This window comes from Astatotilapia calliptera, chromosome 19 (genome assembly GCF_964374335.1).
Source record: "Astatotilapia calliptera chromosome 19, fAstCal68.1, whole genome shotgun sequence".
Taxonomy (NCBI): Eukaryota; Metazoa; Chordata; class Actinopteri; order Cichliformes; family Cichlidae; genus Astatotilapia; species Astatotilapia calliptera.
Genome location: NC_137440.1, coordinates 2,893,652 through 2,921,119, shown reverse-complemented (window position 1 = coordinate 2,921,119; position 27,468 = coordinate 2,893,652). Strand labels below are relative to the sequence as shown.

General features: G+C 41.7%; 1 protein-coding gene across 4 annotated transcripts; it reads right to left on the bottom strand.

Annotated features, from left to right (window-relative positions):
- On the bottom strand, positions 1-27,468 carry dicer1 (dicer 1, ribonuclease type III). Of its 4 annotated transcripts, XM_026151933.2 has the most exons (29): positions 26,930-27,068; positions 24,452-24,556; positions 24,104-24,305; positions 22,680-22,842; positions 22,435-22,565; positions 21,527-21,661; positions 21,262-21,422; positions 16,159-16,327; positions 14,183-14,655; positions 13,496-13,628; positions 12,769-13,011; positions 12,530-12,684; positions 11,902-12,034; positions 11,723-11,798; positions 11,502-11,641; positions 10,469-10,648; positions 10,146-10,359; positions 9,903-10,056; positions 9,609-9,791; positions 9,050-9,155; positions 8,287-8,462; positions 7,082-7,841; positions 6,611-6,763; positions 4,390-5,025; positions 3,225-3,483; positions 2,864-3,132; positions 1,662-1,824; positions 1,385-1,460; positions 1-515 (listed from the first exon to the last, which is right to left on the bottom strand). In XM_026151933.2, the coding sequence occupies exons 3-29, from the start codon at positions 24,215-24,217 to the stop codon at positions 350-352; spliced, it is 5,721 nt and encodes a 1,906-aa protein (XP_026007718.1). In that variant the 5' UTR covers positions 24,218-24,305; positions 24,452-24,556; positions 26,930-27,068; the 3' UTR covers positions 1-349. The 4 variants fall into 4 exon arrangements, with proteins under 4 accessions (XP_026007718.1, XP_080149615.1, XP_080149614.1 ...); XM_080293489.1 differs by lacking the exon at positions 26,930-27,068 and adding an exon at positions 27,395-27,468 and having other exon boundaries at positions 22,435-22,842; XM_080293488.1 differs by lacking the exon at positions 26,930-27,068 and adding an exon at positions 27,156-27,266 and having other exon boundaries at positions 22,435-22,842.

The window sequence follows — 27,468 nt, the reverse complement described above, 5'->3', positions numbered from 1 at the left end:
ACAACAAAAAGAACAGTGGGGAATTGACACTGTGACCTGACCTTTTTTTTTTTTATATATAAACACCTTGCTATACGTTAATAAAGCACTCATGATTACACAAAGCAGAAAGGAAAAGTAAAGATTGTGTTTGCGCAAAAAAAAAGAAAGGTAGAATATCTAATGTGAAATAGGCTGTGATATCAGTCTTCTTCAATTGTTGTGTCTGCACACAGTGTTCCCTGGGTGCCGTTGTTGTGCCATCACAGGCTAAAGATACAGGGCTAGTATCGTGCTGTGTTCGGAAGCCGACGTTGCTCTGTCGGCTTCGGTAACTTAGGTGCTAATGTTGACAGCTCAGTAAGAGAGCTCAATTGTTTTGGACCTGAGGTTGATTGGCTTTGAGGCTGCGCAGAGCTCGTCGCGCCGCTGCCGACTTGGCAATCCGGTAGCTGCGGCCAACACCTTTAAACTTGCCCTTTCCGACGACCTCCACCGTCACGCGGACTTTCCCATCATACGTTCTTTCTGCGGGGCTGCAAAGACAGGAGCGGGAACAACTGTTATTCTGAGTAATATACCAGCATTCTTTGAGTTGAATATCACACGTCCAATAAGAAATGATTCAAAAAGGTAGGGAAAAAAGGTGATTATATAGAGGCTTAACCCTTTAAAACATGAACCATGAAATAACTCCCAGAAATCTTTAATTGTTTTGATAACAGTGTTTGTTGAACCTTTACACAAAATATATCAAATTTGAATCTGCATATATGAGTATTAATTTGTATCACATTTGCTACATTAGCCACATTTTGCAATTCAGCCATTAAACATTTATCATGCAATTTACATCATTTTTTTTAAGGAAAAAGAAAAGTCACGCTGATGATGTAGAAGTCTCAAAAACACACAAAAACCCTTGTAATCAAATATGATACGCTTCCAGAGATGGAGTTTTGCATAAGTAAGAAGATGTCAGAGACCAGTGTTAGTCCAGTATGATTAGTATACCTTTTATATTTTGATCATTATGCTAATTACACACTGTCCAAAAGTTTAATACCACTAAATTCAGCTGCCCTGAGTTAATAGCATCCACCAAATCCTTTCTTCTGTTTCTTTAATAGTTGATCCCATCTTAAAGAAAATATAATTATTTTGTTATCTATAAATTTGTACATGTAAAGCTGTTATTTACATATATTCCTGAACAGAAAAAACTACTTTTAGTGGTGGAATATTTTGCTCGATTAATGTGTGATGATATTTAAAAATCCTTTTGAAAGACACAAAATAATTTCCTTGTTTTTAAAATCACAGCTGGCCTAATAAATTTAAAGCACTGCACTTTTGCCCCTGTATGTACAGTCAGTGTAGCGAAGCTGTGCTCTTCATGTCCTACCTGAACTTTGCAGTTTCTGGTTCCATCTCGAGCAGCTCTCTCACAGGAGAGCGTGGCACATTGGCAGAGAATTTCTCTGTAATTGGTGAGGGGATGAAGATTGGTGAGGTAGAAAGAGATGGTATCATGACGATTCAATTGACACAACCACAGAAGTGGCAAATTATCATGAATGTTTGCAGTCATTCAAGCTCTCTGCATGCGCTGCCCATCAATCACGGAGGATAAACAAGAAACACAGAAATAAATAGAGAAACATGCTTCCACTCTTTCTCACCTATAAGTGGCCTCATCATTGGATAATACACTTGCCACACAGTCTCCAATGACATCCTGCTGTCCATGTAAATTGCTCCAGCTAGCGACTCAAAGATATCTCCCATGGCCTTAGGGACTTCAATGTCCTCCTCCTTCTCTTCGTCTTCTTCGGAGCGTCGCAGCTGGAGACAAAAACAACAAAGCTGTGCGTCAGCTGACACACTGACAGCTGTAACACCCCCAACCAGTTACAGCTGCCCCTCCCTGAGCCCCTTTCTGTCAGAGGTTCCTTCCTGTTAAAAGGGAGTTTTTCCCTTCTCAATGTCTATCTGCACTCTGACAGGTTGCACTGATGGCAACACAATAACCAGATCCCAGTTAATTACATATGGAGTCCAGTACTGTTCCCAGTCTGAGGCTTCTTATATAGTGCTTTTCTACTCTTAGCACTCAAAGACTTTTACACAACTCATTCACCCATTTGCACAAGCACTTTCTTCTATGCTCTCTAACATTCACATGCATTTATTTCCGATGGATGCACCGGAGAGCAACATGGGGTTAGCATCTTGCCCAAGCAGACAGGGATCGAACCATAACCCTTCCAATTAAGTAGGTGACCTGCTCTACCACCTGAGCTGCAGCCACCCCGTGTTAACTCTATGCTATCAGCCTAATCTTCTTCTGTGTAATGGGGACATTGTGAGTGACTTTCCTGTAAAGCTGCAGAATTTAAGCCTCTGTCTGTTTAGCGTTACCAACTCACATTAAGTCATCTCTCCATTGCTTTTACAGCTTTTTCTGTCTGATTTGACCCCCAAATATGTTATTTTATTGTTCAGCTTAGGGCGCTCTGCAGAAACATTGAGAAAGGATTAAGCCAATGGCTATGGTAGGAAAGAGTGTGCGAGTTATTGCTTAATTTCTTTCTCTCACTTTTTTATTTTTATAAATGCGTTCTTGTTTATATGCCTGCTGTCCCCTAAGGCATAAAAGTCCTTAAGCACAACGAAAGGAGATTTTGGTGCCAAGCTAGCCTTTTGCAGACGAATGAAACCCAAACGTTGGAATATGAAAACAGCTTAATAAAAGCTGGCAGCCTCGTTATTCGCGGCGAGCGGTTCTTGAACTTATTTCAGAGGGCAAAGCTACAACAACAAAGATTAGGCTTGTTCCTGCAGAAGCGATAATAACCACATTCTTCAGAGAAGCAGGACTCACCTCAGAGTCCATGCCTTGCATTTCATTCTTCTCCAGCTGAAACTGCACAAAGTCATCAATGACGTGGAAAAGCTCTGGCGAGATGGCCTTGAAGTACTTGTGATAATCGTATTTAACAGCCAGAGAGGCAAAGATGGTGTTGTTGACGAGCGCTGAGCGCAGGTCGGTCAGTACTCCAGGAGAGTGCTGCCGTGGGTCTTCGTAAAGGTGCTTTGTTATGAGGTAGTCTAGAATTGCATCGCCAAGAAACTCCAGCCGCTGGTAACAATCTAAGAAAAAGTGAAAGAAGCACAGATTTGTCAACTGGAGATGCACAACTAAGAATGAAGGACAAAGTCAGTAAAGCATAAGGTTTACTGACCTGTAATGGTGTTATAATGGTAGGAAGCGTGAGTGAAGGCTTGCAGGAGATAAGCCTTGTTCTTAAAAGTGTAGTTGATCTTTTTTTCAAAGTTCTCAAAGCCAGATATGAGGTGGTTGAGAGTTCGTTCTGCATCTGGATGGTCCAGCATGCAGCGGGGTGGGATCTTGAGCCAGCCGTAACACAGGTCTGCGACTTGAGTATGAGTGTGAACCTGTGCCGCTGCTCCAGTCGGTGGACCTCTCTCCAATGGTAAAACCTGTTGTCGTTTTATTAAAAAATAATAATAATAATAATAGGAGAGAGAGAGAGTTTTGCCTTGCATTCTTTAAAACGTTACTTTCAAACAGTGCCATGTCTGTAAAGCTTGGGTCCTTCCAGATTTGAGCTGATGCAAGTACTCGGTCCATAATTCTCAATATTTTATGCATCACAAAAATTAACATCATTAACATCACTGCAATGTTTTCCTGAACAATGCATGTCGCCACTCAAACTCCATAAACTCCATGTTAGGACGCAGGGGGAGGAGCTTGCTTAACTTTGCGATCGCCTAACTGGCATGTTCAGTAACTGACATGTATCTGAATTATTTATAATTAATATAAAAATATTATCAAATATAATTAACTATTTATTTGAACTGAGTCAGGAACATATAAGACCAAAAGTGAAGCGTGTTGCAAAGCTGAGGCCAACAGCAAAACAATGAACAGTAATAAAAAGTTTGTTCTGAAAGCTGGTAAAGTACATCCAAATCAGTATTATAATTCATGTATTAAGTTCAGGCCCAGGTTTAGTTTTTTCTATAGTTATTAAATAACACAGTAACAAAGTATTTGCCACTTTCCACTGTTACAAAAGTGAAATCTAAATTTGAAGAAGCCACTTTCATCTGTGGTTTTCACTTTGGACTACTCAGGTTCTCTGCAAATGCTAAACAAGCCTGAAAGAACAAACAGGCAAAGGAAAAAGTGCATTCTCCAAAATCGGGGAACTCTTTTATAGATGTTATAATAAAAAACTTAGGGAGAAGCAGTGGCAGGAAATATTCCACATCATGTTTATGCTCATCAAAAGGACATGTGGTTTTATTAGGATTCTCAATTGATTCATTTTTGTGCGTGTTCATTTGTTTCTGCATTGCGATGCATTCAGAGCTCACCTTGAGGCCCAGTGAACACAGGAACATTTGTGCAGCTCTCTCTCCACAGCTGGTCAGGTAGCAACCTAGCAGAGCCTCGACACAGTCAGCGATGCTCTTGTCTGCGATGCACTGCTCTGTATGCAGGTCGTAGGATATGGACTGCTTACCGAGCTCAGTGCCACAGTTCTCTTCCGATGGATTCCAAAAGCCTACCACAAAGTCATCCTCCTCACCGGCCTTGCTGGGGTCCAGGTAGCACATTGCATCCCACGAGCTGTAGTCAAACTCCTCAGGTGAGGGCCCACTGGGCACCTGCTCTGTGGGGTAATGAGCTGCGGTTGGATGGGAGGGCTTCTTGGGGGTCTTCCAATCATACGGAGATTCCATAGCTGGTGAGGAGCCTGAAGCTGGAGTAAGATTGGGAGGGAAGCCACTCAACGAGATCTTCTTCCCAAATGCTCCAGATCCCAGCAACATGTTGTCAATGAAGCGGATGTGCTCCTTGTAATACTCAAGATCATCCTCCATGTTCACTTCATCTTTTGGCTCATCTTTCAGCATCAACTCGCCATCTTCATCTACATCCTCGCCCTCGTCATCATCCTCATCATATTCGTGTCCAGATCGCCCATTAGCCAAAAGCTCCTCTTTGGCCTGCATGAGGAAAAAAAAAAAGTCAATATAGTCCAAAAATCAATAGTTCATATTTCTATAGTATAATCACTGAAGTCTCTTCAGCACAAATTACTTTCTCCTGGGAGTAATTAAGTAATGTACTGCATTAGGTTTAACAAAATTGTTCTGTGTCATGTATGTAATACGTTACCTTTTTAAAAATAATAACTCCAACACTGATCACACAACAAAGAGAAGAAACGCCTCCAACGCACACAAACATTTGAGCACACAGCTCATTAGCATGAATGTAATCTCATTGATATGCTGTGGAGCCAATGAGAATTGATAAGGAATCAAATCGATAACCAATAACAATAACGTAATCAGGTCTGCTGAAGCAGGTTTCCAGAGGCAAAATTAATCAAAATGCAACTTTAAGTATGTGAGCTGTCATTCATAGCCTACAGTTTAATGTGTGTTTAGTGAAGTATGCATATATAGACTACACATTGACATTAACAGACGATATGTCCTAAGCATTATCAAAAAACATAACTAAACTCTTAATAAAAGTCTAATTGTGCACAGCGACTGTGTCTTGCTCCATTTTGTGAGTGTTTCTGTAAAAACACAGAGGAGACTGCTATCTGAACTAAATTAGAAAATGAGCCTGTCTCAGTGTTTTACTGCTTTTTATTGTTAAGCATTAGTTTTATTGCAATTTATTTCTGTTTTACATTTTCCTGCAGTTATTTCTGGGACAGTATATCATTCAACACAAACACAGTATCGCAGGCCTGTTTTCAGCACTCTGGATATTTCCTGCATTCACACAGCATTAGTCCATCTCGTTTGTTATGCCACTTTTAAGCACTGTTGATGCACATAATGTGCCTAATTAAAATCATGTGGGGCACCAGGTTACTTTCAGTTCAGCATAAAGTTGAATTTGTCTTTGGCCTGTTCTCTTAGCAACAGACTTTCATAGATTATTGGTACAATCTGGAGCAAAGGCTATACAGCATTGTGTAATTTCCCACATCCATATGTGGATAACGAAAAGGGATGCCAGGGATGAAAAGTATATAGAAAGCTAGCACCACACGAACCATGAACAAACTGTCAGGTGAACATCTAATTTTATGGTATGTATCATCATCATCACTTCAAAAATAGATCTCCTTAAAATGTTCAACGACTGGATGTTTGGGCATATGGTTTGATTCACTGAAGGTTATTATCTAAAAGGAAAAGATTTTAGTCTTTTCTGTTTTAGGTTGTTCCTTTTTAGCTCACATCTGACCATTAACTGTGTTTTATTTCAAGCCGTTTTTCCCAAGTGGTGTATAAAAGAGTGTGTCGAAGGATTTTGGTTTTTAACCTTCATTATGAAAAACATTATCTGAGCTCCAGGAGTTCAAATGAGAGTTCAGACCTGTTCGACATGCAAGCACACAATCTCACCACGAGTTGCAAAACACGGAGAAAGTCTGCCCTCTACTGGCCCGTCATCGTCATTACATGAAACAACCTTTGGAAACTCCTCAGCGAACACACCGATCGACTACCACACAACAAAGAGAAAAAAACAGAGCGTATAAAGCTGCAGTAATCCACTGACCTCCTCTGAATTCATTCTGTCGGTGCTGCTCTTGTCCTGGTTGACCACATATCCAGGAGGCAGCCAGTTAACTGGAGGGTCGAAGATGGACACCACCATTCTGCTAGGAAGCCCTTTCTTCTTTCCCAGACGGTACAGGTTACAGTTGCTCACCTGGACATCAGGCAGAGTGTGAGTAACACAATGAAGTCATCTTGTCTTAATGGACACTGTGACATCAGCCAAGCCAGGACACAGTGCAAAGATGAGTTCTTAAACAGGTTTGCAGCTGTTCCCAAATGACACTAATCAACAGACCAAATGCTAATGCATCCAAGTCATTTTGTGTTATTTGCCTTGTTGTAGACAGCGATGAAAGTGTGTACATCTTCAGCCGGGCTGCATTCCATTATATACTGTTACTGTGTACACACATGCACGGCCTGTACCTTACTACTGCCACACGGTTCAGAGAAATAACATGCGTCTCACCTTCTTGCTGCGCATGTAGCTGAGACGTCCTTCGTGAGCATCAGGGTAGGTACAGAACAGGTATGTAGTGATGGCATGCTTCAGGAAAGAGTCACCGAGCATCTCCAGCCGCTCCAGGTTGAAGCCATCGCTGGCATTAGACAAGGTCAGGGCCTGCAGGATGAGACCGGGGTTGGGCCCCAAGCTCTTGGGTGAGTTTGCTGCGTGGGATCCATGCTGGGGACGAGCACAGACATCAGAAGGTGCTGTGAGAGTGTTGGGACTCGTGGCTGCTCGGCTGCAGACTGAGGTAGCTTTTTTTGTGTGGTCTGAAGTCCTCCCCGATGTACATTCATCACTAGGCTGTGGAGGACTGGAGTTGGGCTTCTTCAAGGTGTGAGGGGGCTGCACAAGAACTGAGGTAGTGCTTTGTACTGATTTGGAGCTCTGCAGCCCAGCAAAGCTGAGCTGGGAGCATTGGCAATTGTCACATTGGGGAAGGTGCTCATTTTGGTTGCCATCGTCACAGCTAGCAAAGAAGGCAGTGCCATTAGTTAGGTTCCTGGTGCAGGGGGCTTCTTCAGAATCTAAAGCTTTGAAGTCCTCCTGCTCAGACATGGAAGAGTGCTCACCACTGGGAAGCATTAGGGAACTGGGATCAGGGCTTATAGTCTCTTGGTGCTTACAGTGACTGGCACCTTCCTCGCTGCAGGACTCAGGGCAGGATATGAAGGTTTTGCTGTCAATAGACCTTTTCCAGCCGAAGTCCAGGTTTGGATATCTGCCACATACAGAGCATCTACATGTTAGCGTGTGCACACACACACAAGTTGTTCACAAACAACAAATCCTAAAAGAGAAGATTCGGTTTTCTTAACTAAGATCAGACATTAACACTAACTCATCAAGTCCCAATGGGACACTTTGGTCTGGCCATTCTTGTGGATGTTACTTTGACATGTGCCACCCACATCAGCATTCTAACAACTTTATCATGCAATCAACTCGTTTTACTGTGCAATAGGAAAAAATGTGCAATTTTGAGGACACCAACATTTATATAGTCCTTTCCTAGTCTAATAAGTCAAAAGGCTTTACAATCTAACCAACAGTCACCCATTTTCTACACTTGCACTCCAATGAACAGTTTTAATTGTGTTTGTGTATGAATCTTTTGGAAAGTGTGACGCAGAAATCTGTTATTCTATTGTGTATGTAACAGCAACCTGAAGTCAGGGGGGAGGGTCTGGACTCCCACTCCGGCCTCACTAGCTGTCTGAGCTCTGAGCTCCTCAGCAGTCAACAGGCAGTGTAGGCGGTAAAGAATGCTGGGCAGACACACTGCTTTTCTCCACAGGGAGGCTGGAATAGGGTGGATGGCACACAGTTCTGGGACCAGGATCTGACAAACACAAAGCACATGAGACTGGGATTGTCGGAATAAACAGCAACTCACAACAAGACTTCGTCTCTGGCACTCACTGGTCTAATAATTCCTGAAAGCTAACAGATCACCATCAACCCTGTCCACACACATGATCATGCCATATTAAATAATGCATCTTTGAGAATAGTATTCTTTGATATAATAGGTTATAGAAATCAGTAATAATAATAATCATCATCATCATCATCAATCCATCCTCTTTTCCAGTTCAAATTCACAGTAGGGCTGGAGCCAGAGAGACGAGCGTTTACCCCACAGCCAATTCAGAACCAGTATCTGGACTGTGGGAGGAACCCCGAGCACCCGGACACAGACACAGGGAGAACATGCCCACTCTACACAGAAAGACTCCAGCTGACCAGTGGATGGAAACAGGACCACTGTACTAACCAGCAGTAAAGTGATATCTAGAAACGTTCTTTAAAAACACACAAAAATGAAATATGAGCATGTCCCATGTTCCTTTACACACAAAATTATACTAGGTTTCCTACACTGATGGATATCTCCTCACCCTACAATCTAACAGAGGCAGCGAGTACCTGTTTGTTCTGTAAACTCTCCCACTTGGCCTTCCTCTTCTCTGCACTGCTGAGTGGCAGGGCTTTGCCCTTCTGGTTTAGGTGTCGAGGGGTTAACAGGTTCAGTCTGCGATGGGACAAGAGAGTTGGAAAGCCTGGTCACCATAGTGAACATTTAAATTTATATATATATATATACGCATAGTATCAAACAAGCACCCCCCCAGGTTTGCCTTTTTCCTCCTGACCTTTATTCCACACTTCTGTGGATTACATATTGACAGTTCTCATAAAAGCTAGCATGTAAGCATATTCACACTTGGAAATTGCATTAATCTGTTTATTGCCTTTCATGAAATAACCAGTACAGACTCCACTCTTGGCTATAACATTATTATTCAGGAAGGGAGGTACTTCCTAAAAATAAAAATTGCTCCAATTCCTAACAACACAATATTTATGCAAAGCCAAGTGGAATCGCATATCTGCTTCTGTGCTTTTCTGTGTTTTCTCACATGCCTGAGAAAACTGTCCTTGTCCACATAATTATGAACCTGGCTCCAGATTTGGTGCCACTGACCTGGAGGAGGTGTGGTCTACATCCAGGAGCGGCTGGTTAAGGTTTGACAAGTCCAGGTTGTACTTTGTTTTGTAGTACTCAGCGAAAGTCTCATACTCTGGCGAAGGAAACTTGCTGAGTGGTGTCAGGTCTGCGTACACATCAGCGACATAGAAGCGATGAGGCTGGTCGAAGTTGCGATACCTGGAAAGTAGCAGCGAGGCGATTATCACGTCGTTTGGCTCAGCGTATACTTCATACAGCTGACACGTTCACACAAAATCAATCCAGTACAGACACGTGCCGCTCCACTACCTTGGAATGATGACAGCATCCTGGTAGTCCTCCAGCTTAAAGGTGAAGGGGTTCTGCTTTGTGTACTGAGTAGTAGGAATGCCAGTGCGGGCCTCAGACTTCTCAATGCCTTCCATAAACTTAAAATCCATATCTAGTGTGTTGGAGTCTCCAACTGAAGAAGCCAAAGGAGAGAAGGAAAGATGGTTAACAAACATTTTAACACAGGTGGAAATGAATTTACAAACTGAACTGAGCACTCACCAACATTCAGAGGTAGAACACAGTAAGCAGAGTCAGCCATTGTGGGCATGAACTCCAGTGCAGGTTTCTCCAGGCGGAGAATATGGGAGAAAATGTACTGGTGGAGACGAGTGATGAGGTCGAGCTGGGCAGTGGTGAGCGTGAAGCCAGACTTCTGCAACTCGATGGAGATGGTCACCTCACCAGAGCGAGTGTACACCGGGAAATGGGGAATCTGGATCAAAGCAAAGCTGCTCGTTTTCACATGTATAACACGTCTACAGAATAAATGCTGAAGAATATTGTGAAGCACTGAGGTACTCAAATGTGCCGAAGCAACGTACTCGAGGTATGGGTTTGGCAGTCAGTATGCCGAAGCACCTGGTGGTGTCCTCTGGCGGGTAGAGCTTTCTTCTACGGAAATTGAGCTCATCAGGGAGGGGAGTGGTGAGCACCATCCCAATCACATACAGGTAGTAGCTCTGCTCCGGTACTGCATAACAGTCACACAGACACTCCGGTATCTGGAGATGGCAGAAACGGGACACACGATTTTTGCACAGTACTGTATGCTCATTGAGTCAGCCCTCATGTTTCTCTATCCGGGTTTGCCTTTACTGCACTGGCAGTGCGTTTGGGATGAAAACTCATTCAACATTAACCAGTAACATGTTTTCCATATGGTAGTGCACTGCGGATCAAAATATGACTGTACTTTTCTTGCATTCGTAATTCCTTCAATCATAATTCCAACCACACTGGATGAAGTGCACCGTTCACCTGCTGATTATTTTTTCTAGGCCTGCTACTTGTGTTGACCTCCACTTGTCCAGTTTCCTTCCTTTTTTAAAGGTCACCATGTCATATTTTGGCAAGTTTACAGTTTGCTAAACTAAAGCAAATAGTGTGCTTTAGCAACAGGCTGCTAGTAAAGCATTTAAAGATACAATGTAAAAATGAGTCTTTGCTAATGTAAAAGTCAGTGTTAAATGGCTTAACTTGGCTCTGAAAATGTCAGGCACTGAAACTGGACTGATAAGTACGAAAGCAGCCAGCATCTAAGGTGTTTCACAGTTTTTCTTTAAAGAAGTCTGGAGTACTACTGCTAAAGCCTACTTTAGAGGAAGCAGAATACAAAGAAATGAGGGGAGCACAGTGCTGTATATGCCAACACATTTACTTACTGGTGCGATATAGCAAGGTTCTGCCAATCCAGAGAGTCAGTGATGAGTTTGGATACAGCCAGTTGACCCCCCCCCCCCATCCCCCCATATCACCTCAGATTTTTGCAGCTGAATTACTTCAAAAACAGTCTGTAAACTGGTTCAGCCGTGCCCTCCCTGCATCAAATGCCTGCCTGTAATGAGCATGACGTACAGCTTTGGGGTAGCACTGCCTTCTCTTCGTAGAACCAGGCCGGCCTGGGACACTGGTCTCCTCCTCATCGTGAAGATCAAGCTCCTCCTCGTATTTTACCGTCTCCTTTCCCACGGGCATCAGGTGATCATCCAGTTCACCTTAGAAGGAAGAGGCAAAAGATGAAGCAATGAAGACAAAAATAACAAGATTAGTCTGCAAGATTGTTATTGTGGTTTTACCTATTTTGTGGAGTTTCTCACAGCATACTAGTGCAACTGCCTTCTCTGCCACTCTTGCACAATTCATCACTGGACCCTGTAGGTGCAAGTCAAAATATCAATCATCCTTTAGAAATATAAAAGGAGCACGTCAAAATGTTTACACTGGCAATTTTGAAAACTATAACAGCCTTCCTTACCTTGACAGGAACTCGCAGAGGGGAGTTTATAGGCAAGTAGAGAGTGGACTGGAAACATCCATCCCCCATCTCCACGGTTTTACATTTTGGTGCTAGGTGTGTGAATGGGTCGCTGGGCAGCCGAGCACAATACCTGAACACCAGGGCAGAAAGACCTTTTCAAATATTTATGGCAATATTTTGATAGATACAGAGCTCTGCTGGTTCTTTCTCACATCTCAAAGTGCTTTACTGTTTTTTGCCACTTGTACCCAGGAATCATGAATGAAACACACACACACCTCGAGGAAACTCACACTGGCACAGAGACAACATGCAAACACTTCATCTCTTTATTACAAACTTAGTGCTGATGCGATGGCGATTGGACTGTGTGTCTGACACTTTCACTGGATTGGGAACCCTGTACTGTCTTCAGCTATACTGACATGTAAAATGATGAGTGAGAGAAAAAGAAGCAGCAGTATCATGTATATGTTGGCTCCATGCAAGCAGAAACCGTGGGCAGCAGTTCACATGGATTTAAAGTGACAAACAAAAAGAGGCTGTTTGGAGCAACCGGCAGTCTCGATCAATAACAAAGTATTTGAGCTGGAAAGAAAAACATTCTGAAAATCAGAAACCACACCTGTTAATGTGACCGATGGCCGTGTTGATGGTGACTCGAGGACCTCCATCCTCAGACCGCAGGACATAGGGTGGTAGAATGTTGTCATCATCCATCACCTGTTCCACTTCAAACTCACTCACCTCCACTGACTTGGAGCACTTATTCCTTAAGATCTGTTTGAGAGAAAATTAGGTCATTTGGCCCCTAAGCCAACAGACTAAGCATCTCAGTCTTGTCAGATAAAGAGAAAACATTACTTTTTCTATGGCCTTGTAGGTACTGAGATCCTCTTCAAAGGCTTTGGTCCTCCCAGTGTCAGCCAGCATGATGTAGTTGGAGACAGGTGCCCGAGCTCGGCCTTTGGACTGGACGTAGGACCTGTACTCTGTAGGCAAGTCAAACCGCACCACCAAGTTACACTTTGGAATATCTACGCCTTCCTCGACGATGCTGGTGGCAATCAGAAGGTTAGTTTCATGAGCCCGGAATTTGCGAAGAACCTGTCAGAGAAGGAAAAGGGGTCCTGAGTTCAGGAAGTGATAACAACAAAACAACCAAGAATTTAGCACGGTATCCACACATCTCTCCATCGTTCATTTTCAAAATCCAAGTTTTCTTTTATATTCAGCACAATTTCTTCCTGTAGTTATCTTATCAGATTCAGTGGCAGCGTCTGAACCCGGTGACCAGGTGCACAACATTTGCGAAAAGCACCTGACCGAGAAAAGTCTAGAAAGAGAAAGTGTTGTTGCCATGGTGCTCACTGTGCACACAACCACAAGTGCTAGCTCACAGGATTAGAGAAAACCATTAAATAACTCCAAACACATTTTTAAGACCTGTTCCAAGGTCCTCACAGGTCAGTGGGGTCAGAATGACTCTTTAGAAATAGTTACACTTGACTTTTCACAGAGTGCCACACCACTCAGAAGCTAATATGGAGAGAGTGTGATGGCTGACATCCCCAAGTTATCTCTCACTTACCTCCTCTTGCTTCCTGAACTCCACCTCCATTTGTTTGTTGCGTGCCTGGTTCTTGCCAATGCTGTGGCCAGTGATGAAGTTGCTACTTATATAAGCAAGCTCTGGGTCCTGCTTCCCTGCCTCCTTGATAAGACTGGAGAACAGAAAGAGTGTCAGTGATAACTCACCAAGGACAAAAACATGCAGCCAGTCAAACAACAGACGCCATCTTTCCAAACTTTTATGATTTATCACCAACTACCTGCTGCACTGACGATTTAGAGGGCGCGTTCATTCTCACCACATGCCTCTATCACTCAGCCACCAAAGTAAGAACAGAAAGGGTATTTTGGTACCTTAAGATGTAAACTCAATGGCTCTAAACACCGGGGATTTTTTTAAAATCCCAAAGCTACGATCATTAAGCTAGCCAGTGTATCTTATTTTGCCTCACTGTTACTGCTTTAAAAATACTTCTTCTTTTTTTAAACACCTCGAAAAATTGTAAAAACGCAGACGAATTTTATATGATATCATCCATTTAGGTCCACTAATTACAGACTATGACAGGCAGATTAACCACGAGTCAGTGCTCTCTCCTGCTGGTATTACTCCAGTTTCCTTCTGATGTCTGCAGCACTGACTGACTGACACACACGAAATAACACCAGTCTCTAAGCTGAAGCAATTATTCCTTGAAGTCCTTACCGATTGAGGACAACAGCTGTATAACGCCTCTCCACAAAGATGATTCCACACAGGATATTTGTGAATGGAGAGGGAAAGTTAGCTTCAGGCCTCTCTTTGGCTTCCACCTCTTCATCCTCATCTTCATCCTCAGAGTCGCTCCAGGACACATAGTTGTCCTGGTTGCGGTTGTTGTACCACTCCACACTTTCAAACTGCTGCCGCTCAAACGGCTTGTATTCGTGCAGGATCTCAAGCAGCCGTAGGACCTTTGGCGTGACAAACTTGAGGTCCAGGCAGGCGGGGGAGAAATGCTCCTCACAGAGAGCGTGCACTTTGCGCAGAATAGTGTCCGTGAAGAGTAGAAATTTGCGGCTGAGTTCCTCCTGCTCGTGTTTGATGTACTTCTGTAGCTCGCGCACCATGATGCCTGCTGCCTTATCTGCACACCAGGGCCCCAGCACCTGCAGTACGGCCCGGCAGTCATTGAGGACCTGGACGGGAAGGGCACAGTATAAACAACAAGTTCACAGAGTAGGCTGTTCTACAGCTCACCTTTCTACTTGTAATTTTAGAATCTTTTCTGGGGACATTTTTCCATCATCATGGCTGGATAGCCACCAGTAAAAATCTCCCAAATAAGCATGGCAAATTACAAAATCTTCTCAGGTATACCCAGTATACCACATTATGACTGTTTCAGCAACCTCCCTTATATTGATAATAAAATTATTATTCCTTATCCAGGGATGATGACCATTATTCTCTCACTGATGAATTCAAAAATACTGGCAGTTGTACCCTTCAGCCTTCTAGTATGGTATCAATTTTGGCATGGTGACGACAATACCACAACATTTTATGGCTGAGAGGTAAAAAGTGCGGCGAAGAATCCACTAATGGTGCTGAAATCATAATAGCTGCTGACTGCATCGGCCCGATGAGTACCGGTAGTTACATTTCTCGGGAGGCGCACATCCACCTATGTCTTAGATTTAGTGCTGAAGCATAATTCAGGCATTACATCGATGGTTAACGCTCAGGGATCAGAAAATGCATAAAGCAACAGCCTGATGAGTCCAACACATGGGTGTACAGTAAGGTTGGGCATGGACGTATATATCGACTATCACCGACAGGCTGAGGCTTTCACCCATCGTTTTTACAAGAGCAATTTATTTATTTATTTATTTGCCCATGAGTAAGTTTTCTAATAATGTTGGTTGAAGCTAAGAGAAGCAGTCAACGAAAAAAATAATGACACTATTTTAACAGCATCCTCTTCTAGCTGCAAACAAATGCAGCAATTCATTTACTCAAACTCATAACAGTAAAAAAGATCAGAAAAAAATTAAAAACATTTTATTTAAATTAAGAAAAAAACCCACAATGGTGAGGAGGGAAACAAAGAGAAACTGCCTTCTTTTTTCCACTATAACCGTGTTTACAGGCCGTTCCAGTGTTTGTCTGACTTACACACTCGACCAAACAACAAATACAAAATTAAACCAAAAGTAAGTTAAAAATAAATTTAAAAAAAGTTAAAAAAAAAAAAAAAAAAAAAAACGCCAACGTAATGTACAGTCTTCTGTGCAAGTTGGCGCATCTCAATTAAATAAATAAATGAATATTCCAAAAACTATATTAATCCTGAAAGAAAGAAGAAAAGAAGGTAAAATATTCCCTGCAAACAAAACAAATTCTGAATGCGCAAATCAGTCTGTGTACGATTACATTGGTCACCCATCAAAAACTGACCTGCGTGACTATCGCCGGTTATTGGACTGATGGTTGTTGGTTGGAAAATTTTGACATATCGCCCAACCTTCGTGTACAAATATACAAAACCTGCAAAAACGATGCTGGTCTTTTCTGCGGTTAGTGAGAGGCACAGAAACCACCTCCAGAGTATGATGAAGTAAATAACCGTAGGATAAATAAAACTGAGATGAAGAAACACTAAATTTTAAAAGGCAGAAAACCTTTGGAACTCTGACCTGTTTGGAGATGAATGTGGGATCACGGTCCTCCTTGACCACAGATATGTTGCAGTCATTCAGGAAGTGAAGAGCTTCATTGAGTTCAGCCTGCAAACGGGAGGAGAGGCCACTCTTGTCCACGTAGGAACCGCAGTCCAACACCACTTCTCTTGGCTGAGAGGCGTATCTAAAACAAGACCCTGTATTGTGAGCATTTCACTGCCACCATTACTGGTTTTCAGTCTAGTTTCACATGTGTCACATACAATGGTGTGAAAAAGTGTTTGCCCTCTTCCTGATTTCCTATATTTTGGTACGTTTGTCACATTTAAATGTTTCACATCATCAAACAATTTTAAATATTAAAACAAACACAAGTAAACACAAAATTTAGTTTCTAAATTAAGCTGTTTACCATTAAAGGAGAAAAAAAATCCAAACTTGTGTGTGAAAAACTGAATGCCCCCTAAACCTAATAACTGGTTGGGCCACCGTTAGGAGCAACAAATGCAATCAAGCATTTGCCATTGGAGGAATTTTGACCCACTCATGTTTGCAGAATTGTTGTAATTTAGCCATATTGGAGGGTTTTTGAGCATGAACCACTTTTTTAAGGCAATGCGTCCCAAACGGATTCATGTCAAGACTTTGACCTGGCCACTCCAAAGTCTACATTTTGTTCTTCTTAAGCCATTCGGAGGTGGACTTGCTGGAGTGCTTTGGATCATTGTCCTGCTGCAGAACCCAAGTGCTTGAGGTCACAAACAGATGATTGGACATTCTCCTTCAAGGTGTTTTGGTAGACAGCAGGTTCCACTTACCAAGTCTTCCAGGTCGTGAGGCAGCAAAACACCCGTTCCTATTTAGCGCTTTTCTACTCTGAGCACACGTGTACATTCACACCAGCAGTTTTTTCTGTGCTGTTCCTAACTGCTTTCTGTCTAAGTGGTTTTTAAGCATCTCACTGAGCATTTGTCAACAAGCAATCTGTATGAACCATTTCAGTCTGCTTTTAGACCAAATCACTCCACAGAAACAGCTTTAGTCAAAGTGGTCAATGATCTGCTCGTAAATGCAGACAATGATCGCACTTCAGTTTTATTACTGCTGGATCCAAGTGCTGCGTTTGACACTGTGGATCACTGCATTTTATTGGATAGGCTTGAACATTTTATTGGAATTACAGGAAATGTTTTATCATGGCTGAGATCTTACCTGCTTGGGAGGTCTCAGACTGTTAGTTTCAAAAATGATCTCTCTGAGACCTGTGCAGTGAGGCATGGGGTCCCTCAGGGGTCCGTACTTGGACCATTGCTGTTTTCTATGTACCTGCTGCCTCTTGGTGTTCTTTTACATTCTTTTAATGTAACCTTTCATTGTTACGCTGATGACCTGCAGCTTTATGTTCCTTTAACCATTGGAAATTGTGCTGAAGTCTCTAAACTAGAATGCTGTTTATCTGCAATTAAGGGCTGGTTATTGGATAATTTCTTGCTCCTAAATACTGATAAGACAGAGTTGATGGTCATTGGGCCACACAAATTTCAGCACTTGTCCCAAAATTTCATCTTGAAAATTGATGACAGTGTCATAAATTGCAGGAACAAGGTAAAAACTTGGGCGTGTGGTTCGACATGGTGCTCTCCTTCGAATCTCATGTAAAAGAGATAACAAAGACCGCCTTTTATCATTTGAGGAACATTGCCAGAATCAGACAAGTTTTGTCAAGCGACACTGCGGAGGTTCTTGTCCATGCATTTGTGTCTTCCCGCATTGATTATTGCAATGCTCTTCTTTCTGGCCTACCAAAGAAAAGTTTTAGAGGTCTACAGATGGTGCAAAATGCAGCTGCTCGCATTTTAACAAGAACTGGAAATTTGAGTACATTACCCCGGTTCTGAGATCTCTGCATTGGCTACCTTGTCAGGTTCGAGCAGATTTTAAGGTCCTGCTGCTCACCTACAAGGCTTTAAACGGATTGGCACCTTCATACCTCTCCGACCTTTTAGACCTTTATGTTCCATCTCGTGCTCTACGATCTCAGGACTCTGGCCTTCTAAAAGTTCCTAGAGCCAGAAAAAAGACAATTGGAGAGCTTTTTCTTTTCGTGCCCCGTTTCTGTGGAACAACCTCCCTCAAGATATTCAGCAGGCATGCTCTGTGGAGGTTTTTAAAACTAAGTTGAAGACACATTTGTTCACCTTATCCTACATGTCTTAATTATATGGCTTTTAGTTTTTAAATTTTTATTGTTTTTAACTTGTATTGTGTCTCTTACCTGTATTGCTATGTATCACTTTTATTTCATTTATCCCTTTAGTTGTACAGCACTTTATTTGAAAGCGCTTTATAAATAAAGTTATTACTATTATTACTATTATTATTATTAACAACAACATTCACACGCATTCCGATGCATCCATCGGAGGGCAAACATGGGGTTAGTATCTTGCCCAAGGATATTTGGCATGCAGACTGAAATCGAACCACCTACCACCCGGATAGTAGGTGACCTGCTCTACCACCTGAGCTACAGCCACCCCACAAAGCTACAGGGGTTCAGATATTGACTCAGGTGGTGACTCCAGGGTGTCTGGAGTCATGAACACTGACCTTAACTGAGCCAAATGAGGCCTGCAGTCCTTTGGTTGTTGCTGTGGGGTCTTTTGTGACCTCTTGGATGAGTCTTTGCTGCATTCTTGTAATTTTAGTCGGTTCACCACTGTTCCATGTTTTCATTACTTGTGATGGGGTCCCACAGCTTTAGAAATGGCTTTTACAACCTTTTCCAGACAGAGATCTCAATTACTTTGTTTCTCATTTGTTCTGATGAAATATTGGATCACGGCATGATGTCTGGCTTTTGAGGATCTTTTAGTCTACTCCACTTTGTCAGGCAGGTCTAATTTAAGTGATTTGTTGATTGAGAACAGGTGTGGCAGTAATTAGGCCTGACTGTGGCTAGAGAAATTGAACTCTGCTTTCCAAAGATGTGATACACCACAGTTAATTTACATTATAATGAAGGAGTGGGGGTTTGAATTTTTCCCCCCTTAATAAACATCTTCATTTAGAAACTGCATTTTGTGTTTACTTGTGTTATCTTTGTGTCTACTATTTAAATATCGGGAAGGGCGCAAACACTTTCTCACACTATTATAAATAGGGATGGGAATTGATAAGAAATTAGCGATTCCAAATCCATTGTCGATATCGCTTATCGATTAGATTCCTTATCGATTCCCATTGGCTTCACAGAGTCAGCATCATCTCTACGCAGCATATCAATGACAATATATTCATGCAAATTTATTACATGCTGTGTGGTCAAATTTTCCATCTTTGTTGTGATCAGTGTTGGAGTCATTATTGAAAAAGTAAAAAAGGTATTACACAGAACACTTAAAAGTAATGCAGTACATTACTTAATTACACCCTAATGAGTACATATGTGATTTTTCTCTTAGTATTTCAGTTTAGACACAAAACAAAGATGAAAACCAGCACAAAGACACTTCAAAGTGATGGTCACAGTGATTCTACTGTGGAAACACGAACTGGTAGAAACGGAGGCTGCAGCCTGACTGCTCATTAGTTTGTTACCTGTTGAAGTTCAGCAGCAGCTGGCTTCACCAAAATAAAAATAAAAATAAAAGTAACATCTATATTCAGGTTATAGACCACTCCACTATTTTCCTCCTCTCACATGTGAACTGAAATCAGCTGATTGTAGTGAGAGCTCAAGAACCGATAGGCACTAACAATTCCAAGCAACTGGACAACTGGGAACCAGTTCTTGTAGAGAACCCGATTCCCATCCCTAATTAGAACCCTAGCCCTATTTTTTGTTTTAAAAACAAAACACAAACAAACAACAAAAAACAGACACACAGTAGCAGCAGTAGGGGTGGGTTTTTATAATCAATTCATCGATTAAAATAGATTCTGTCTTGGATAATGTGAAAATCGATTCATTAAAATCCTGAATCGATTTTTTAATATAAATTTATTTTGCCCGAAACGGCAGAATCTCAGGTGAAACCTCACAAATTTTCAACAACCACCAAACAGCTAAAACGGTAAATGAGAGCAGGAACACGACTTCTGCACAAAGACGTAAACACAAAGCGCGGACCCGCGGATCAGAATCAGTGAGATGTCGCCTTTCTCACCCGACGGCACGGACACGGTCGGGGCTGAAAGCCGACAGCTCGCTGATTCTGATGTTTCGGCGGGTCCGCGCTTTGTTTTCACGCCCTTTTACGCTGATTCTAAAGCTGTAAGTTTTATCTCTCTCCAAACAATATTGACTGAACCAGCAGCAAAAGAAGATCCAAACTATGCTTCACATAAACATCGTCATGAATTCCTTCTTACTTTTGCTGTTTTGCTTCCACCACGATAAAATCACACTTCATGCACAGCTCTCTCTCTGTACTTCAAGAACAGTTTCCCGTCTAAAAATCTGTTTTCTGCATTATTCGCTTGCTTGTTACTCACAAGTCTACTGTTGTTTACAGGCTGTCGGCCGCTGCTTTTTTTCCCCTTTTACTTACTTCCGAAAAGAAAACCTAATTTCTGCCGTTCAATACTGAACAAATTTAAACTTTTTAAAATTATGCAACATGCAATACGCTTAGCTGTGTCTCTAATAAAACCGCTGTAATGTCAGAGGTAACGTTCATATGTTGATTAATGGTTTTCTTTCGTTTTTGATGTACTGCAGAATATTTTTATAAAATCCAGGCCAGGAAAATCACCTTCATGTTTTTCTGTGTTTTATCTTCAGCTACTTTGACACAAAGACATCTGCTGTGATGCTCACACCTTTGATAAAGTCTTGCGTGTGTCAGCTTCCTTTTAATAGATACAAAAATATGTAAATGTACTGATCTGAATTATAATATTTCTGACTCAAAATTTCCCAGATTCAAATCGAATTGAATCGGTATCGAATCGATTCTAGAAATCAGTGACAAAACCCAGTCCTACACAGCAGTATAAACCTGCAAGTGGCTAGTCGAAGCAAATTTTTGCTGAACCTCATGCTCACCCCAGCGCCTGCTATGTGAGCGCCTTAAGCCGAGGAAAGTGTCAAATGCACGCAGTTATAAGGCTTACCTGTCCAGGACCACAAGATCAGTAGCAGTCTCAGCATTGCTCTTAAGGATTCTTTCCAGATTCTGAATCTTCTGCTCCAGTTCTGATGGGTCACACTTTCCATTCAGAATGGAAGCCGTGAGACCAAGGATACGAGGAGTGCAGGAGCAGCCCTCAAACAGCTGCACACACAGAGGACAACCAGGTCACCCACAATGATTTTGCATGATTCTCTGCCACTATTACAATAAACGTAATCCCATTTCCTTAAAGACTACAATCTCACCTTCATTATCTGACAGTAAGGGTGGTCTGTGATGGCCAGGTGGCAGTCATCAAACACCACCAAGTTGATTTTCGACAATGGTAAGATTTTATTCCTCAGAACATGAAGGAATATGTGGCAAGTCATGACCAGCACCTTACAGAAAGTGACAAGGACAATGGAATAGATTATTACCAACAGTGAGTACAGGATATCTAACTATCAGATATACATCTCTATTTTTCTCTCTCTCCTGCTCTCCTTCCTTGGATGTGTATTTGGTGCCATGTATGTAATGTAAATTGTCCACAGCCAAATCTGAACAGTCACCAAACAAAACAAAAACATCTGCAATCACCCTCGCACTCACGATCTAATGACACAATTATCACCCTGTCCCAAGAAGACCCCAGTGAAATCACAGACAAAGTACACTGGAGGATTTAGAGTCCCCCTGAAGCATGAAGGGAAACAGAGTGCTGGGCTTACCATGCCCAATAAGTCAGTGTTTAAAGGTATGAAAAAAGAAATGCAAGTACAGATATTATTTTTATTATGACAAAGTAATGGTGTTTCTGAGAAAAACACTGGCATCAGACAATATTTGCTTAACTGGATGCTGTTGGCTTATTATGTGAATGTGATGACATTCAGGAACAACAATGACCAAAGTTTAACTTCCATCTGTGTTTAAATGGGACCCAGTCTCATATTGTGTACATTCAAAGTGAGTACACTGAAAGAAGCTAAAACAATTAGTTTGTATAAATATGTTAAAAGGGTGAAAAAAAGATGAACAATCTGACATATTATTGTATCCAACCAGTATTGCCCTTCATACAGTTTGTTTTACTCTCCAAGTCTGTGTGTAAAGGAAGACAAACTTGTAAGAGCATCCCAGCATGCAACTAGCATCAGCTTAAGCACACCTGATTTTCTATTATCTGTCGACTCCACCGTTGGTCAGTCCATGCTAAGGTCTCCTCCAGATCTGTATACTCTCCCACACTGAGGTCAGAGTGAGTCCTGACTGCAGCTGCTTGCTGAACTACAGAAGCAGCTGTGGAGCACAGAGCAGAGATACAGAATGACACACAGACAAAAATCAAGCACAATGTCACACCAGCTGAATCCGAATAAACAACAAGTTCACAGACATTTCTGGCACAGGTACCTGTGTTCACTAGAAAAACAGTCCTCTTTGCATTTTCTTGGTAAGGTCCACGTATTTGGTGGGAGAGCTCTTTTGTTAGAAGTACTGCAATGAAGGTCTTCCCTGAGCCAGTATTCAAGCAGACGATGGTATTGCGTTCAAGAGCTGCTTCAAGAAGTTCAACCTGTGGAGGCAGTTTCACATTTAGAGACAGCAAGCCCATAGCAGAACTAGGGACACAGTGACAAAGCACAGTGCTTTTTAAAACTACTGGGGATCACTGATCACTAAGGCTGGGCAGTTCATCAAAAATGATTCAAAACCAACATCCAGAACACTCTGATTAGTGTGATCTAGCACTATTTATAACTTAAATTCTGTTAATACTTCTACCACTAAAATATACTAAGGTGTGTGATGGAATAATTGAACGTTCACATGTCATAGTCCTGAACCTTTTTTTCCTCTGCTTTTTGAGCCATAAGCAATCAGCAAGTATTACTCAGGAAAAGGACTCCAGCATTATGAGTTAGACTGATAACCAGTACGTGGAACTGGTATACATATGTGGACACCCCCCACCGCCCCCCAAAAGAAAACAAAAAAAACACCTTGGTATAAAAACAGGGTGAAAGACGTCTACTACAAAAGTAGTAGATGTCTTTTAAAATTAGAGTACTGGATTACTTATGACAATTACAGGTCAATATACACATCTCAAAATCCTGAGGAATGACTACACAAGCAAACTACGATATTGTACGCTTTCTTTATCATTAATGTCCCTATATAAGTGTGTTACTTTTTTGTTTTTTTTATTGTTTTAGGGTTTTTTTTTTAAAATAAGCCATCAAACTGCAAAGACTTACAGATAAAAAAAAAAGTCTATATGGCAAAATATGGCACATTCAAATGACAATTCTGAGTCCTCACTTTCCCTTGTTAATTACAAAACAAAGGTGTTAGTTTCATTGCTTTCCATTGACAGGTTTGTGCAATTAAGTGGCCGTTCGGTAACTTGTCCTAGTCCTGTGGCTGTCCCTCTGCTAAGGTCACTGAATGCCTGCTTTGCCGCTTATGCTACTTGTTCAGTTTTTTTGCTACTGGTAGAAAGATGTATGATACTTGGAGCACACTTTCATAGGATTGTGCTTTGTACAACATCAGTGATGTCTGCCTCCATATCTTCAGAAGAGCTGAGCTTTGCTCCTGACAGCAAATGTGGTCGTTTGCCTTCCATGCTCATCCTGTGCTCCGGACATTGCTCAGAAGACCACAGAGTAAAGACTAAAGATAGAGTTGACTGCACTAGAGCCATAGGAGCCCTTCTTTTTTTTTTTTTATTATTTCGTCTAATCAGTTAAAACAAACATAATAATAAGACACACAGGAAATCAGCAGTAATAAATGATCACTCAAATGCTCATGAATTGTAGCCTTCTTGCCTGATATTTTCTAGGTGTATAAATGTTATCATGAATAGCCTCCTGCTGCCATGGAAGACCAAAGAAAGGCCCCATGGGTGAGGTGGCAGGAGTAACAAGCTGTAGGCCAGCCATGCTTCAAACTGGTGGAGGTGAGGGGGCTAAGGCTCCTCCAGTCGTCCACTTTATCTCATTTCGTCATCCTCTTCTTTTCAACAGTTCACTGGCAGTGGACATGAAAAGATTTTGTTAGGGTGCTGCAAATGACAGACATAACATTAGGGTGTTTTAAGGTATAAACAAGTTAAATTTAAGACTTAAGAATGGCTAAGTATATGTTGGAAAATGCAAAAATAAATAAATACTTACTGATAACAGAGACACATGGGCTAGGCAGACAAATGTTAATCTGGGCTTCATGATAAAATATATCTTCAGCTCCTAATGCTTCCCCACATTTGGCTCAAAACAGACCTGAGAAATCAGAACATTGTTATGATCATGTATTTCAAACATAGCTCAGTCAATAAGATTCAAGTAATCTATAAATGAGAATCATTTATTCTGATCCATCAATCAACTACTTTTCAACACATCTTAAACCTGAAATCGTCACCAGACCACCTGACGCTTGCCTGAAGGCTGTTCAGCCCTGGCAGCTATAACCATTCCCAGCAGTCAGCTTGGTGCAGCAAGCATTTCTTGCTGTAAATGAAGCAGTTCACATTTGCTTGCAATTTAAAAGATTACAACCTGACACAACAGGCCTGAAGTGAGGTCTTTCACATACACAAATCTAGTAAGTGTTTGAAATTAAAGCAGACCACACTGGTAACGCAAATACTGGAAGCCTTAACATTTCATATACAAGATGTCAACATGCAGGTAGAAAAAAAAAAGGTTAAGTAAGAAAGAAAGAAGGAAAGAAAGAAAGAAAGAAAGAAAGAAAGAAAGAAAGAAAGAAAGAAAGAAAGAAAGAAAGAAAGAAAGAAAGAAAGAAAGAAAGAAAGAAAGAAAGAAAGAAAGAAAGAAAGAAAGAAAGAAAGAAAGAAAGAAAGAAAGAAAGAAAGAAAGAAAGAAAGAAAGAAAGAAAGAAAGAAAGAAAGAAAGAAAGAAAGAAAGAAAGAAAGAAAGAAAGAAAAGCTCAAATTCTGTAGCATTTATAAACCAAGTGTGGACCTCTGTGTGGCTTATCATGGGACAAAGTCCACCTCAAAAATGGCCACACAGATGTAAACACACAGGTGCATGGTGCTAACTGTTTGGATCACAAAATTGAGGAAGCTAATGTGTTAACCTGCTTACATCTACACAAAAATGAAAAATTTATAATAAAAATGTAAACAATATATCACTGGGTACCTGGAAACCGTATTGACTTTTTTTTACGTTCTGAAACCGACTGCAACTTGTGATGACTAAATGGTTGCCCAGAGTTTGAGTGTGGCACACTCACAACCACTCCTGATCGCAAGGCGATTGCACAGGTTGCCTGATAAGAGGCATTTTTTCTAAAGTAGACTGACAGCAGTCACTCGCAGAGAGAGATTGTTGAAGCAAATAATTGCTAAGTTATCAAAGGGGACAGACTGCCAACATGTTGTCATCAGTCTGAATGAGTCTTTGTCAATGACCAACGCCAGTGTCACAAATGATTTAGCAGACTGACTTTATCTTGTGGGAAGTTTTAGCAGCAGTTTAGGCGTGCTTGACAATCTCATTTTGCAGCCAAAAAACAGAATATAGTAAAAAATATAATTTGCCGTTGAAAAGGTGGTGTTAAATCACAAAACATCTTTTTCTTCTGATTATCCACTTCAGGGTTGCGGTGGACTGAAGCCTATCCCAGCTGCCTTAGGGCAAGAGGTGGCTGAACATGTCACCAATCACAGCTATGGGCAATTTAGAATCACCAGTTAACCCAACCCCACTAACTGCAAGTTTTTGGATGGTGGGAGGAGAGCCAACGCAGACTCTGCACAGTAAGGCCAGATGGTGAATTTGAACCAGGACTCTTGTTGTGAGCCACAGTGCTAACCGCCATGCTGTCCCAGTTTCATCATTAGTTGATCAAATTGAAGTCCACTTCCCAGGTTCTATATTACGTTAAATTGTTACATTAAATCCAAGGCCGAACTCTGGCATTTCTCCACTTGTCAGCAAGTGGCAAAGAGCACAATGTGTGTTGGATGGCTAGTTAGCAGCTAAATGTCACATTTCCACCGAACACCTTCAGACAACCAGTCGAGCTGATGCACACGAACTCGACATTAAATTAGTTTGAGTAAACATTTGAATACTGGTGATTTAAAAACATGTACTAGAAGAAAACGAGAACTTTAAAGTCCCTGGCCTGAGAACTGCTATAAAAGTACAACGATAGCTACTGCTAAGTGTGCCATATTACAAAAAATAACTTATTTACGTAATGCTGCCTTACACTATGATGTAAAGAACCAAACGTCTCTAAGAACCCGTTAGCATTGTACAAAGCGTTGCCGATTGAGCAGAGACTTGTACAATTGCAATGAAAACCTTTTCACAGCGGCCAAAACAGTAAGTGAACGTAGCATGCCTAGCACACGATAAATGAAAGACTGGGCCTGTGTATTGCGGCGGTAAATGGCCTGGCTGTGTGTTTTTCCTCGCATTGTCCCTGAGCTACAGGCGAATCTGACCCATGGCTTCACTTGAAATTTACAGCGTTAAATGTAGTGCAACATCTGTACGGTTACTGCGGCCACCATGCACCATCATCATGTCAGCCAGCTAGCTAACAGCTAGCGAGGCCAAACACCACAGCAGTATTTTACAAAGAAGAAACAAGCAACTCGACTATAAACTCACCACTGGATGCTTTTCTGATTATCACCTCGATTAGCTTAAACTCATTCGTTGAATATTTTAAGTGCCATTTACTCTCGTCCCGATTTGGTAGCTACTCGTCCACGGGGGACCACTTCCTTTTACCTGGGCCTCTGCTACGACAAAACATTCACGTAAGCTACGCAACCGCTAGTCAAAGAGTGGCGCACCAGTCTACTAACACGAACCAGAATAGCAGTCCCCGTACCGAGCACGAAGTGTGGAGGTCCCCCTCCGACCATCTCAGACAGGAAACCACTAACGGATTTAACTAGACCAAAGCAACACTGAACACCTGTGACACTGAACCTGACGCTGCCCAGTTTACAGGTTATTAATATTTCATTCTGCTGTTGGATTAATCGTTACTACTATTTAGACTATAAATAAATTGTTCTCCCACTAGGAGCTCAGTCTGAGTGGAGTCTTTTTTTCTCCTCCTCTTACCTCATGTAGTGTATTTTCGTTGTTTTTTTTCCTATCAGCCTACCTTCTGACATGTCTGCCCAATGTGATGTTTG

Bases quoted from the DNA above. Each gene is read 5' to 3' on its own strand.
- dicer1 (XM_080293489.1), bottom strand. From the start codon at position 24,217: ATGGCTGGCCTACAGCTTGTTACTCCTGCCACCTCACCCATGGGGCCT. The intron at 10,649-11,501 runs GTACGTCATGCT...TGCCATCTCCAG, and splicing joins GGCAGTGCTACCCCAAAGCT to ATACCGGAGTGTCTGTGTGA. The intron at 1,825-2,863 runs GTGAGTCCTGCT...TTTTGTCTCCAG, and splicing joins TGCAAGGCATGGACTCTGAG to CTGCGACGCTCCGAAGAAGA.